The 14,789-nt window shown below is 42.9% G+C and overlaps 1 protein-coding gene across 1 annotated transcript in view; it reads left to right on the top strand.

Moving 5' to 3' along the window:
* The first annotated feature begins 3,018 nt into the window (after positions 1–3,018).
* The window catches only part of RBM23 (RNA binding motif protein 23), a 95,324-nt gene continuing 83,553 nt past the window's right edge, over positions 3,019–14,789 (top strand). The window contains 4 exon segments of the mRNA XM_088470236.1: positions 3,019–3,099; positions 10,864–10,928; positions 11,161–11,208; positions 14,637–14,780. Coding sequence (XP_088326362.1) covers positions 3,019–3,099; positions 10,864–10,928; positions 11,161–11,208; positions 14,637–14,780 — 338 coding nt within the window.

A 14,789-nucleotide genomic window follows, 5' to 3' on the forward strand; every position in this document is an offset into this window, starting at 1 on the left:
TCTCCCTTCTTCCTCAAGTGGTTAAAAAATTCAAGCAAGAAGGGGGCACGCTTCTGTTGATAGCTCCAGCATGGCCCAGACGTCACTGGTACTCAGATCTTCGGAGGCTCTCCATAGACGTTCCGATGCTGTTGCCTCAACGTCCGGACCTGTTGTCCCAAGCTCCTTGCCATTACCTGGACCTGGGTCGTCTGTCTTTGATGGCGTGGCTGTTGAAACAGCCCTCTTAAGGTCCAGGGGTTTTTCTAGCTCTGTAGTTAGCACCATGCTCAGAGCTTGGAAGCCTGCTTCTGCAAGAATTTACCACAGAGTGTGGTATACTTTCTTTGAATGGTGTCGACCTAGAGGCTATGATCCTCAGGTGTTTAGGATATCCAGGGTTTTGGCTACAGGCTAGCTTAATTCATGGTCTTCGCCTTGCTTCCCTGAAGGTGCAGGTTTCTGCCCTGTCAGTGTGGTTTCAGCGTAGGATTGCTACCCTTCCTGATGTCCGCACCTTTATGCAAGGTGTATTTCGTATTCCCTTTGATCCACCAGTTGCTCCTTGGGATTTGGCTGTGGTCCTGAGGGTTCTCCAAGGACCGCCTTTTGAACCAATGGGCCCAGTGGATTTAAAATGGCTTACAGCTAAGACTGTTTGTTTCTTCTGGCCATTGCTTCGGCCAGAAGGGTGTCAGATTTGGGGGCTCTCTCCTGTCGACCTCCCTTTCTGATTTTTCATATGGATAGGGCAGTGCTTCGCACTCGCCCTGGTTTCCTACCTAAGGTGGTATCTAGTTTCCACATTAATGAAGAAATTATAGTACCGGCCTTTAATACCCCAGACCTCCTTGAATGTTGTACATGCTCTAAGGATTTATGTTGACCGTACCAATTCATTTAGGAAGTCTGACTCCTTGTTTGTCCTCTATGGCTTCCGTAAGAAGGGTTGGCCTACCACTAAGCAAACTTTGGCAGGATGGATTCGCATGGCGATTTCTGAGGCTTCCATTCATGAAGGCCTTCCTGTACCATCCTCTGTTAAAGCTCATTCCACTAGGTCTGTGGGTCCTTCATGGGCAGCTCGCCGTGGTGCCTCTGCTGTTCAGCTTTGCAAGGCAGCCACGTGGTCTTCTGTCCATACCTTTTGTGAGGTATTATGCATTTGACACCTTCGCCTCTCAGGATGCTTCCTTCGGGCGGCGGATTCTCCTTTCAGCACAGGAGCGTCCCCACCCTTAAAGGATACTGCTTTGGGACATCCCCAAGGTATCCTGTGGATACACTATGGACTCTGAAGTAGAAAATATGAGATATGGCAAGAAGTTACCCTTGTTATCTCTATTTCCACGAAGTCCATAGGGTTCCACAGGACTCCCGCCCTGTCGCACCTGTACTGCAGATGGGCTTTGAGCTGGTCACCGGTTTTTATCTCTCCTGGTGAGAATGTGATTCTTGTGTGTTCCAGACTTTCTTCTTTTTTATTTTTTTCTTCTCCTCCTCCGGCCTATGGCTTGTTTACGTAGTAACTGATTTGCCTTAGCTCGGGGGCCGGATATAGAAGAGGGACTCCAGTGCATCCTGGGAGGCTGAAAACTTAACTCTGTGCTGCCCGATATCTGCCGCCATCACCAATACCCCCAAGGTATCCTGTGGAACCCTATGGACTACGTAGAAATATGAGATATGGAAAGAACTTACCCGTGATATCCCTATCAAAATATATATATATCTCTAACACACACACACACGCCCACCCCTGTATGTATATGTCAGTTTTTCCTAGGGGCCTCCATTGAATATGCTGCCGCGCACATAGGCGAAAACTAGAGATCTGGTAATGGGTGGTCCCAGTTTTAGTTTTCCTGATCAAACTCCTGTCTCTTTCCAGGCTCCCCTGTGTTACTCCAGACCCCCCAATGTCTCCATCCCCAGGCCCCTCTATGGTTCTCTAGGCTTTGTGTCTCTTTATCTCCAGGCCTCCATGTCTCTCCATCCTCAGGCCCACCTGTGACTCTCAGCCCCATTCTCTCGGCCCCAGTGTGCGTTTCTCGGCTCCATGCTCTAGCCCCAGTGTGTCTCAGCATCATTCCCCAACACCTGTATCACCCCAGCCCTGTGCAGTCAGCCCAAACCCCCCCCCACCCCCCAGCAGTCGCCGCTGCTGCCAGCACTTACCTGCTAGCTGCTGCTCCTCTGTTTTGCTGCTTGTGGGAGGATGCGCAGCAGCTCCCCCGGCAACCATTTTTCTCTTCTTTTTTTTTTAATCTAAGCTTCTGCGCATTACGCAGAATGTAGAAATCTAGCTGCCCGATTGGCAGCGGGTGTGGGAGGGTGCAGGGCAGCTGCCGGCCACTGTAGGGACTAATCCTGGATGGCGGGCAGCGGCTGATCGGCGGACTGGGCTAATGGGTGGTCCTGTGCACCACCGGACCACCCCCCTGTATTGCCTATGGCCGCGCATTTTTGACCAGCCGAATGGGTTCGCCCATAATTGTATTCCACCCATAAAATGTTTGATCATGCATATTTCTTTTGTGGTGGTTTAAGGTCCCCTTAATTTTTGAACCAGGTGCTTCCAGTAAATTTGCACTGAAACTTGAAAGTCACACTGCAAAATGAGGTTTGTGTATAAGCAGATGTAGTGGTATCTGTGGGACATAATTCTCTCTTCAGGGGTATAACGTGCAATAAAGGGAAATGACAGCACAGAGCTGATATCAGGGCAGCATCTCTGACAACTTCATTTTTATTTAATGTAGACCTGAGCAATAATTTGATGCTTTGAATGTGTATATGGCATGCATTGTAAATATTGGCGCTTAGGGTGCATTTATTTTTGTTAATACAACTTGCACTATTTTTGTGTTCTTCAGTAGAAGTATGGAATGTACAAAACATATTCCTTGTAGTTGTGTATATACTATTTGCAGTTTGTTCCCATAAGTAGTGACCCTACATCTAGCTCTGACGTGATGCCTCATAGCTTTGCTCCTTTCTGTTTTTACTCAGAATACAATCACTTGCTGCTGAGCAGACATGGCTTCCGATGACTTTCATATTGTGATAGAAGCAATGTTGGAGGCTCTTTATAAAAACCAAGAAAGAGAGATAAGAGAGGTAAGCTTTTCACTGGAAAATATGTATATTTAAAAAAACTCCCTTCTATATCTTAAGTATTGCTTTAACTGGCTGTGCTGCACAGCCGATGGGCAGATATGTCTGCAGACCGGCCGTACACACACACCGCAGCAGCTGCGAGGAGGGTGGCTCGACCCGCCCCCGACCTGGCTGCAGGACCCAAGGGCACAAGCAGATGATGGCTGTTCAGTGTGTATGAACGACCATCATCTGCAGATCACTCTATATGCAGATATATCTGTCAGGTGTGTACTCGCCATTAGGGGGAAATTCAATTGTACCAGCTGGATACTAGTTGCCACTTAGGCATGGCAACTCCATTCTATCTACATCGCAAGTTTTACATTGTATTCCACAGAGAGCACGGAAAAACTTGCTATTCCGGCATTACCGTGACTGGTGGATATAAGTAGCTAGGCATCACAGTGATACTTGGCAAAACATCTACAGCAATTGAATTCCCTCCTTAGGATGTCCCCTTTCAAATCAGTCTCTTGCAGCTAGTATTGTATATCATAGGTGTTTCCTTTGAAAACTGATGCTCAGAATAAAGGTGTTGTAGTCTCTACACGCTGGCCTCCCAATTTACAGAAATGATCAAAATTGTATCATCGCAGTAGAATCTGTCAGCAATTTGGTCTCAAATTAAATAAAAAAAATGGCACTTGCTTGTTTAATGCCTTGCTCAAATTTCCTGATGCTGCTTTTAGTGCTTCCAAAGAAAATCTTATTAACCTTAATTGTTGGTGATTGATTTTGAAGTGTTCAGTGATGGTGTTCCTTTTACTCTTGTGCTCCTTGTACTCTGTCGTATTACAAGAACAGTAAGGCTTCCCAGAATTTGTTTTTATTCATATCCCCGTATCACAATAAATAATTCTCCTGCCCCTCTCCCAAGTTGTGTAGGGTTTTAAGAAGTATCCCTACTAGGGAAACAGTATTACGCCATAGCAGCAGGGAGTCAATCTGTGGCTGGATAGCTGAGCGTGCAAGTTCCTGCAGGCTGGTCACTTTTATGAGTCCTGCTTTGTGTTACCACAGCTGTACTGCTAAGCATGTGGCTACCATTAACCACTGCATGGGTGGGTCCTGCCATGTAGAAGACACCATCCCTTCTCCAAACTTCTAGGTTAAAAAGGGAGGCCAGCATATAAAATATGCTTGGCTGTCCAGTGACCAGGAAAAGGGGGGCCCTCCACATATACTGAATACCTGTGCAACAGTGGGGAGGTGACGGGTATATTTATGGAGACGAGGGCTGAATAAAAATGTATGGTTAGGTTTACTGGTCATAATAATAGACTCTGTCACTCAATAACACACTGCTCCCTTTCTCTTCATAGAACCTAGTCCTCCCTGCCCTGCTTTTCTGGGGAAGGGCCATGAACAGTGTGTGGCGTGGAGACTACCACAGGACCAAAGCAAAGATCTGTGTGTGTGGGATGGGTTTTAGTGCCTTTTCCTAGAGATGTTTCCGGAATTTTGGGTGTGGGTGGGGGCATAAACTCGGCTATTAAGAGAACATAATTCTAAAGTTTGCTGTCATTAAAACTCTTGACATCATCTGATATTTACACAGAACTACGGACATTGCTGCATTAGCCATATAATGGTCCGTGTTGAATAAAATGTGACTATAAAAACATCTACTGAAAAAGTAAGTGATCCAGTGGTCTTCCAGTGCACAATATGCCCATTGTTTAGAAAATTGTAACGATTGTTAGATTTAACATATTGAACAAGATCGTAAATCTTCCACATCCCTTAAGGGGCACATCCACTAGGCGACTAGTGAAGGACTGAATGATAACAATATCATTCAGTCGTTCATTAAACTGTGCAGTGCCCACACTGAACGATATATCGTTCAGTGTAGCCACCCTCCCTCATCCCTGAATATGGTCAATCTGTCGTTATTGGCAGATTGACCGGCATGTTCAGGCGACGACTGATGTCCGAAACGACCAGCAGGAGGGCGCATCGCTGGTCGTTTCCGACATTTTAGTTCGCGATTGAACGATATTGTTGTTATCCAATCGCTCATTAATATCTCCTAGTGTATGTGCGCCTTTAATCACATTTTAGGTCGTACATATTCCTGGATTTACATCTGAACTACTTTGTTCCAACTGCATGCAGTGCTTCTTGCAATAGGGATTACTGCTCACTATGAAGAATGACCTGATGGTACACCGAGTGTGCTAAATACTAATCCCAAAAATAGTATATTAATTTTCTTATGTGCTGTCAAGCAGGTTTTCAGTATCTATTACAAGTAGCACTTCTGGTGTATTTACAATTTTGTGAACATATTGAAGGTGGATGTAATACAGAGTATGTACTTGTTGCAATTTAGGCTGGTTGTATTGGTTTGATATCTGTATTGCATGAATCTGAGCCCATTATGAGGGCAGATTTTCTGGTTAGGTGATGAAGGGCTAATTTTACACTAGGTGAAGACAGTGTGTCTTTATAGCTTAAATCTATGCCTTATTTTAATTTGCTCTGAGTGTGTAATTTCAAAAAATCACACAACAATATGCCCTCTGTTTGCTTCAGGATGAGGAGCTTGAGAGACCAGATTCAGTGGGAATTAACCCATAATAAATAATTTATGTATCAGGTAAGGTAAATGAGGAGCACTGTGCTGATCTATTCATTACAAGCATTTCATAAGTGTCAAAGGGCTCTATTTATTAACATTATTTTTACTAAAATAAAGTGAAAAAGGGTGTTTTCACACCCTTTTCACATTATTTTAGTTTCACCTGTATTTATTACAGGGCAATTGGAGTAGAATTAGTAAAATTCTTCTCCAACCCCCAGTATCACTTATTTTTAGTAAAGCAGATCGCATTTCCCATAATTGTAATGGGAAATGTGATCTGTGTGCAAGTTACTAAAAATAAATTGTAAAAAAATACCGGGGGAAGCCCTGTGATAATAACGCCACCTGGAGGTGGCGTTATCCAGGGTCTCCCCCGGTTACCGGGCTCCCACTCTGCTCTAACGGGGAGAGCAGAGGCGGGAGCCGGTACCAGTAATCAGCTATGTGGTCTAAAGAGACCGCAAGCTGATTGCTGTAAAAAAAAGAAAAAAAAAATTAAACATTTTTTTTTTCACTTACCTGAATCCAGGGACCGGTGATCGGGCCTCCGGTGATGGCTCCTCTCCGGTCAGCTGGTCTCCCACAGTTCACTGGGGCCCGGTCATCAGGTGATCGGGCCCCAGTGCAGTATGGGAAATCACCTGATCGGGAAGCCCGGAGAAGACCACCGGAGGCCAGGAGGATGCAGGTAAGTGTAATGAAGGGAGGGGGGGTCGTGGGGGGGGGAGGGGGGGTCGCGGGGGCCCGTGATCGCGGGGGCGGGGCTTAGCGCCGGGGGCGGGGCTTAGCGTCGGCGGGGGGTAGTAGCGGTGGTCGTCGGCGCATGCGTGTGCTCTTAGTCGCGGTATTTTTTCCGAAAATACCGCGACTAGAGTGCGGATGGGATCCGCAGGGACAGAGCTTTATCGCAAGCTCTGTCCCTGCAAGGGATTTATAGTAAATCCCTGTGATATTACCTGAATTCGCAATGCGAATTCACTCGGTAATATCACACTACAATCCGCAATCAATATGCGGATTGTAGTAAATAGAGCCCAAAGGCTTTTATTGACAATAACATTGTTTATGAAAAGAGTCATTATTTGCAGTGTTGACCCTTCTGTTTCAGGACCTCTGCAATTTGCCCTTGTATGCTGTCAGTCAACTTCTAGGCTACATACTGACTGATGGCCGCCCATTCTTGCCTAATCAATGCTTGAAGTTTGTCAGAATTTGTGGGTTTTTTGTTTGACCACAAGTTCTCAATGGCAATAAGGTCTGGGGAGTTTCCTGGCCATGGACCCAAAATTTCAATGTTTTGCTCCCCGAGCCAATTAGGTATCACTTTTGCCTTCTGGCAAGGTGCTCCACCATGCTGGAAATGGCATTGTTCGTCACCAAACTGTTCTTGGATGGTTGGGAGAAGTTGCTCCGGGAGGATGTTTTGTTGGATGGTTGGGAGAAGTTGCTCTTGAAGGATGTTTTGGTACTGAGCAAGTTATCTCCTTTGATCAGCAAGCCAATTGAGTCAGTTGTAGCCTGTCTTAATCAAGGGTTACCACTCCTTATATTCAGTCTAGGGGCAGCTGGGGCTGTTTGCAGCTGGGGTTAAAAACACCAAGTGTTAAATGCACAAAGTGTGATTACATAACAGTTAATCAAACATTTATCCTGCATGAATATGGACTAATCATCTGTTTATTTCATTTCATCCCTCAGGTATGTGACTGTCTCATCTTGCTTATTGCACCGATATTCTGCATAGAACCTCATGCTTGCAATCGTGTGTGGATTCAAATGTATGTGACTGTCTCATCTTGCTTATTGCACCGATATTCTGCATAGAACCTCATGCTTGCAATCGTGTGTGGATTCAAATGTATGTGACTGTCTCATCTTGCTTATTGCACCGATATTCTGCATAGAACCTCATGCTTGCAATCGTGTGTGGATTCAAATGTATGTGACTGTCTCATCTTGCTTATTGCACCGATATTCTGCATAGAACCTCATGCTTGCAATCGTGTGTGGATTCAAATGTATGTGACTGTCTCATCTTGCTTATTGCACTGATATTCTGCATAGAACCTCATGCTTGCAATCGTGTGTGGATTCAAATGTATGTGACTGTCTCATCTTGCTTATTGCACCGATATTCTGCATAGAACCTCATGCTTGCAATCGTGTGTGGATTCAAATGTATGTGACTGTCTCATCTTGCTTATTGCACCGATATTCTGCATAGAACCTCATGCTTGCAATCGTGTGTGGATTCAAATGTATGTGACTGTCTCATCTTGCTTATTGCACCGATATTCTGCATAGAACCTCATGCTTGCAATCGTGTGTGGATTCAAATGTATGTGACTGTATCTCTTGCATAGTTTTTTTTTTTTTCTCTTCCTGTATAGTCTGTATTGGTCAGTGAAGCATTGTTTATGGTATATATCTGGCCTGGTTTTTGCTCCAACTCAGAGCAAGTTATCTCCTTTGATCAGCAAGCCAATTGAGTCAGTTGTAGCCTGTCTTAATCAAGGGTTACCACTCCTTATATTCAGTCTAGGGGCAGCTGGGGCTGTTTGCAGCTGGGGTTAAAAACAGCAAGTGTTAAATGCACAAAGTGTGATTACATAACAGTTAATCAAACAGTTGAACAAACATTGACCAACATCTTAGGTAATTTCAGATTAAGATACCATTACTTAAAATTTGTCTAAAAAAAACAAACCTAAAACTCACCATGTACTACACATTTCTTTTTTTCAAATCCCTCCTTTGTATTTTCTCTAAGGATATAACATCCCTAACTCTCCCTGCATCTCCCCTCTCTGGGCACACTGCCGCCCTATTGAGTCACTCACCTCCTCTAAAAACTAATGAGATTTCTTTTCATCAAAAATTGACTATTACAACCTCATTGTGTCACTATAAAAAATTTTTACACACCTACAACTATATCTACTTCTCCATTCTTCTGCTTTTATTATCTGGTGACATATCACCAAATCCAGGCCCCACACACGGACAGCGGATTTACTATGGAATAAATATCCTGCAAACCTCACATGTCTCCCATCACCCTCCAAATCAATAAATGTGCCTTATAGAATTCACACTTGATCACAACTTATTATTTTACATCTGAACATCTCTTTACAATAACTACTTTTACCAATTTCTACATTTACCTGAGACTGCTGGTTTATACGTTAACCAAACTCTCTAAATAGCCCTTCACGAAGTGGCTTCAGCTACCCGTCAGACTTCACGTAAACTGATATAACAGCCATGGCTTTCCACAGATACCTACAAAAACTGCCTCTTAAAGTAGAATGTCAGTGGCATAAATCTTAATTCAAATGACTTCCACACATACTGTAAAATAGGAATCCACCCATCTGTCATCCTAACCCTCTGTCCCATGCTCATTGTCTGTTTACCCATACCCTCTAGAATGTAAGCTCTCACGAGCAGGGCCCTCTTTCCTCTTGTGCTTATCCTTTCTTTACTTATATTATCTGCTCTATACTCAAAAGCACCTAACCCGTGACTTTTGCCATCCTGCTTCTGTTGCAGCAGTGTTTATATACCATGTACTTGTATTGCATTGTCTTAAACTGTATGACACTGTTTTCTTGTTCTGCTCAACTGTCTATGTACTATGTTTGTGCACTATGTTTATGTACTATGTAAGGCGCTGCGGAACCCTTGTGGCGCCATATAAATAAAGGATAATAATAATAATAATAATACCATTCTTTATTAATGGCTCTGTTCTTAGGCAAAATTGTGAGTGATCCCACTCCTTTGGCTGAGAAGCAACCCCACACATGAATGGTCTCAGGATGCTTTACTGTTGGCATGACACAGGACGGAGACTTTTGGAGGATAGCCTGGTGTCAAGAAGGGCAGCATCCAGGAAAAACATCAGGGACAGACTGACATTCAGCAGAAGGTACAGGGATTGGACTGCTGTCGACTGGGGTAAAGTTATTTTCTCTGAATCCTCTTTTAGATTGTTTAGTGCACAGGTTCTCAAACTTGGTCCTCAGGACCCCAAACAGTGCATGTTTTGCAGGTCTCCTCACAGAATCACAAGTGAAATAATTATCTCCACCTGTTGCTCTTTTAAAATGTGTCAGTGAGTAATGAGTACACCTGTGCACCTGCTGGGTGACCTGGAAAACGTGACCTGTGTGGGGTCCTGAGGACCAAGTTTAGGGCATCTGGAAAAATGCTTGTCCGGAGAAGGAAAGGTGAGCACTACCATCAGTCTTGTGTCATGCCAACAGTAAAGCATCCTGAGACAATTCATGTGTGGGGTTGCTTCTCAGCCAAGGGAGTGGGATCACTCACAATTTTGCCTAAGAACACAGCCATGAATAAAGAATGGTACCAAAACATCCTTCAAGAGCAACTTCTCCCAACCATCCAAGAACAGTTTGGTGACGAATAATGCCTTTTCCAGCACGGTGGAGCACCTCGCCAGAAGGCAAAAGTGATAACTAAGTGGCTCGGGGAACAAAAAAATTGCAATTTTGTGTCCATGGCCAGGAAACTCTCCAGACCTTTATCCCATTGAGAATTTGTGGTCAATCCTCAAGAGGCGGGTGGACAAACGAAAACCCACAAATTCTGAGAAACTCCAAGCATTGATTGATTAGGCAAGAATGAGCGGCCATCAATCAATATGTGGCCCAGAAGTTGATTGACAGCATGCCAGGGCAAATTGCAGAGGTCTTGAAAAAGAAGGGTCAACACTGTAAATATTGACTCTGCATAAACTTAATGTAATTGTCAATAAAAGCCTTTGACACTTATGAATTGCTTGTAATTTTATTTCAGTATACCATAGTAACATCTGACAAGAAGGTCTAAAAACACTGAAGTAGCAAACTTTGTGAAAACCAATACTTGTGTCGTTCTCAAAACTTTTGGACATGGCTGTAGGTACTATGATTTGAAGCTTTGTTCCACCCTGCATCCTAAAATGTCACTGTCCTGAAAAACAGTATCTGTTATTTTTGCACTTGGCTAATATTTTTTTCTGCGTTATATCTTTCTTCTGTCTCCACACTTTGTCCCATCTCCTTCCATGTATTTCTATCTTTCCCTGATCTTGTGTTGGTGTGGAAATTTTGTGTTGGGCTGAATAGGCGATAAAGGAGATAACAAAGGAGCAGGAAAGCGGTGGCAATAGTTCTGAAAAGAGTGGCAGCAGGTAAACAAGCAGAAATATTAAGGTCTATGCATTTAAACCATGAGGTTTACTTATGAACATTGCTAATGGGTGTAGATTACCTATAAAAGCTATACCAGCCATTCTGCAATTTTGCTTTTAAATTTACATCTTTGAGGATATGTTCATAAATTATCCAAATTGGACCATTTTTTTTTTGTTTTAAGTTTCGATGTTTCCAATAATTTGTGTTTTTTTTTTTTATATATACCAGTAAAAATGGGAGTAGGACACGAAGTGGCGATAGACGTAGAAGGCAAGTGTAAACACTTTACTCAAACATTATGTAGTTCCTCAAATATAATAATTGATGAATTTTGTCCTCTCTCATGGCTATGTATTCTTTTGAACTTATTTTTTTCACTCCTCTCTTTGCGTATCTGCATTACATTGTTCTCTGACAATAGATTGCCTGCAGGAAGGAGCACAGTGGTGCTTACTCTTGCATAGGCACCCCCTGAACCTCATTACATTTTCAGTATCCATATATCTGAAATTCTACCTAAATAAGCTTTTTTTTTTCTATATTTTTTTTTTAATTATTATTTTCAGTAAAACACTAGTGTATTTGCCTAATAAAAATACATGCATACATACATACATAGATACATACATACATACATACATACATACATACGGCCAAACTTGCGGACACATTTTTAAACTTTAATGTTTTTCAACTTTGAATGCTTATAAAAACTGTTTCACTTCACACAGTGCAATGGTTCATATATCAAATGAAAGGAAATGTAATGCTGAATTCAACACAATAAACAGAGGTCAAATATTTGCATTACAAGGGAAGTTATGCTACTTTCAGTCAGACAAAGAAGCACAGATGCGTGAGATTCAAGAAGCGGATTGTAGTAACAGCTACTACCAGCCAATCGGAATAGTCGTTCTGGGGACCAATCAGTTGTCGTTTATGAGCAGGTGCAAGGTCATGTTCAAAGGCGGGAAAGGTCAGTTTGTTTTTTTCATTTTGCAGAATAAAGTTGGTTACTGAAGTGCAATTACGGTTGGATGTTTGTGTGTATTGTTTAGTGCTATTGACGGTGTAAAAAATAAATACAACAATGTCGTCCAGGCAAAGTGGAAGAGATTCAGGATTGTGGTGTTACGTGAAAATGGTCTTTCGTATGCAGCAATTGCGAGAGAAGTTGGTGGGAATGTGACCACATCAGGAGTACGAAAGTTTTGTTTACGCTATCAGGAAACACAATCTATACAAAACAAAGATGGAAAAGGCCGGAAAAAGTGCACAACAGCTGTTGATAGGAGAATAAAACAAATTTGCGTCAGGGACAGATGGATGTCATCTGCGGCCATTAGCAGTGAACTGAGGGCCCTGATTCAGAGCCGGACGCTATTTGCGGTCGTTCGTTCAGAAGAAAGGGGTGGCTATTCAAATGAACCGTTCGCTCTTTGCGGTCTGTTCACGCCTCTATGTCTGAACTAATAACTATGCCCCCTGGCCGCTCGCATCCTACGTCATGTCCGCTATTTATTAGATTAATCGAGTACATCGACCAGCGTATGAACTGCTCGCTATTCTTGTGGTTGGTTTTTCCTACCACAAATTTGCGAGCAGTTCTGACTATAAAATAACCCAGTGACGTGGTCAGTGACGCTGCTGTATTAATTATGCACACCCATAAAACGCCCGTTTTGACCTTTAAGCACGCCTGCGTTTGGATCTCCACTCCCCGTTTTCAAGCACCTTCCCCTGTTACCACCCACATATGCCTCCTCCTGTCACTCATATTAGCAGGCATTCGCTATTTAGCGAACAAACGATTTTCGGCCGCACTGACTGGTTCGCGCATGCGTATTACGATCCGTACGCATGCGCAGTTGGGCAAACATCGCTCGGAACGAACGAGCGGCCGCTTACGAGCGGCTCTGAATCAGGCCCTGAGTGCAACTGGTGTTTTTGTCAGTGCAAGAACGATACAGAGAAGACTAACAGAGTTTGGCCTAAAAGGTAGGATTCCCAGAAAAAAGCCATTGCTGAATAAAAAGCAGCGGCAGACACGAATACAGTGGGCAAAAGAACACATTGCATGGACAGAAGGTCAGTGGAAACAAGTGATATGGAGTGATGAAACTAAGATATCGATATTTGGTAGTGATGGGAGAAACTATGTGAGACGTCGCATCGGGGAAGAGGTACATCCAGATTGCATTCAAGCGACAACAAAGAATCCTACAAGTGTTATGATCTGGGCATGTATGACCGCAGATGCTGTAGGCCAACTTCATGTCATAGATGGCACACTGAACAGCAGAAAGTACATTGACACCATCCTAAAACCAAAACTTCTACCTTCTATCAGGGACCTTTTTCCAGCAGGATTCAGCTCCCTGCCACACTGCATGGATATGCAAACAGTGGTTCATGGAGAATGACATACAGGTGCTGGGATGGCCAGACCTGAACTCCATAGAACATTTGTGGTTCCGTTTGAAAAAACTGGTACATCTGAGGCGGCCATCCAATAAGAGACAATTAATTGAGGCTATAATTGTCTCATGGCACCACATAAAAAAGGAAGAGCTCCAAACATTGGTTGGATCAATGCCACGTCACTGTGCTGCTGTTTTAAAAAATAAAAGATACCCAACGAAATGCTGATAGGACAGTAACATCATAAGTACACAGGGATTTTCACCCTAAGTGTTGTTTTCACTGCATAACTTCCCTTATAATGCAAATATTTGACCTCTGCTAATTGTGTTGAATTCAGCATTACACTTCCTTTCATTTGATATATGAATCATCGCACTGCGTGAAGTTTAACAGTTTTTATAAGCATTTGAAGTTGAAAAACATTCAAATTTCAAGAAGTGTCCGCAATTTTGGCCACCACTGTGTATGTATATGTGTGTGTGTCTCATGCAATCGGCAGCACTCTGATAATACTTTCACTCAGGAGTGTGTGTGTGTGTGTGTGTATGTATGTATGTATATTGAGGAAGTCCAACTAGGACGAAACGCGTTGGGCCTGGTTCTCCTGAACCTCCAACAGAGTGGACTCTTTTTCTGCTAAAAACTTACCAAAGATAAGCACCTTTTATTCATTTTATTCCTGTTAGTAATCTGTCTGTTCGTTTTTACATGTGTTTGGAAAATAAAAAATTATTTACGGAGATCAATCTCCTTTTTATGGTTTGAGGCTGGATACCCCCGATGTATGAATTAGAGGGTGATTTCTGGTAACTTACAGAACAGGAGGGAGCTTATCTTTATATGCACTACTATTTGCTACATCTGGTACGCAGAAATATTTATTTACTATCCACTCTAAATGGCTGAAATTACTACACTATAATATATGTATGGGCTTGGTTGGAGCCTTTTCATTTAAGGTCCATATAAGAGGGTACCTATCTCCGGAATCTATTGGCAGTTGTTTCCTGACCATATGAGGGAGACCTGGACATCAGATAAGCTTTATTGAAAGTTTTTGTTTGGTACGCACATTACTTATTTTGAGCACTATTTGCTGTTATTTAATTACTACACTATTAGGCGCACGTCTTCTTATTTTTCAGCACCCATATAAATATATATATATATATATATATATATGTGTGTGTGTGTATATAGATATATAGATATGTGTGTGTATGTGTATATATATATATATATATATATAATTTTCTCTATATCAATTTTTTTATTTACAGCCGGAGTAGACATAGACACCGTAGCAGCAGAGATAGGCATAGGAGCCGTGAAGGTCGGCACAGGAGTCGTAGCAGAGGAAGACGATACAGCTCTAGAAGCCGGGATCGACGACGTGAAGAACTCTCTAGGCACCACAGTCCAGGGTGCGTCTC

The sequence above is a fragment of the Taudactylus pleione genome, unplaced genomic scaffold, assembly GCF_031769625.1.
Source record: "Taudactylus pleione unplaced genomic scaffold, aTauple2 ptg000095l, whole genome shotgun sequence".
Classification (NCBI taxonomy): domain Eukaryota; kingdom Metazoa; phylum Chordata; class Amphibia; order Anura; family Myobatrachidae; genus Taudactylus; species Taudactylus pleione.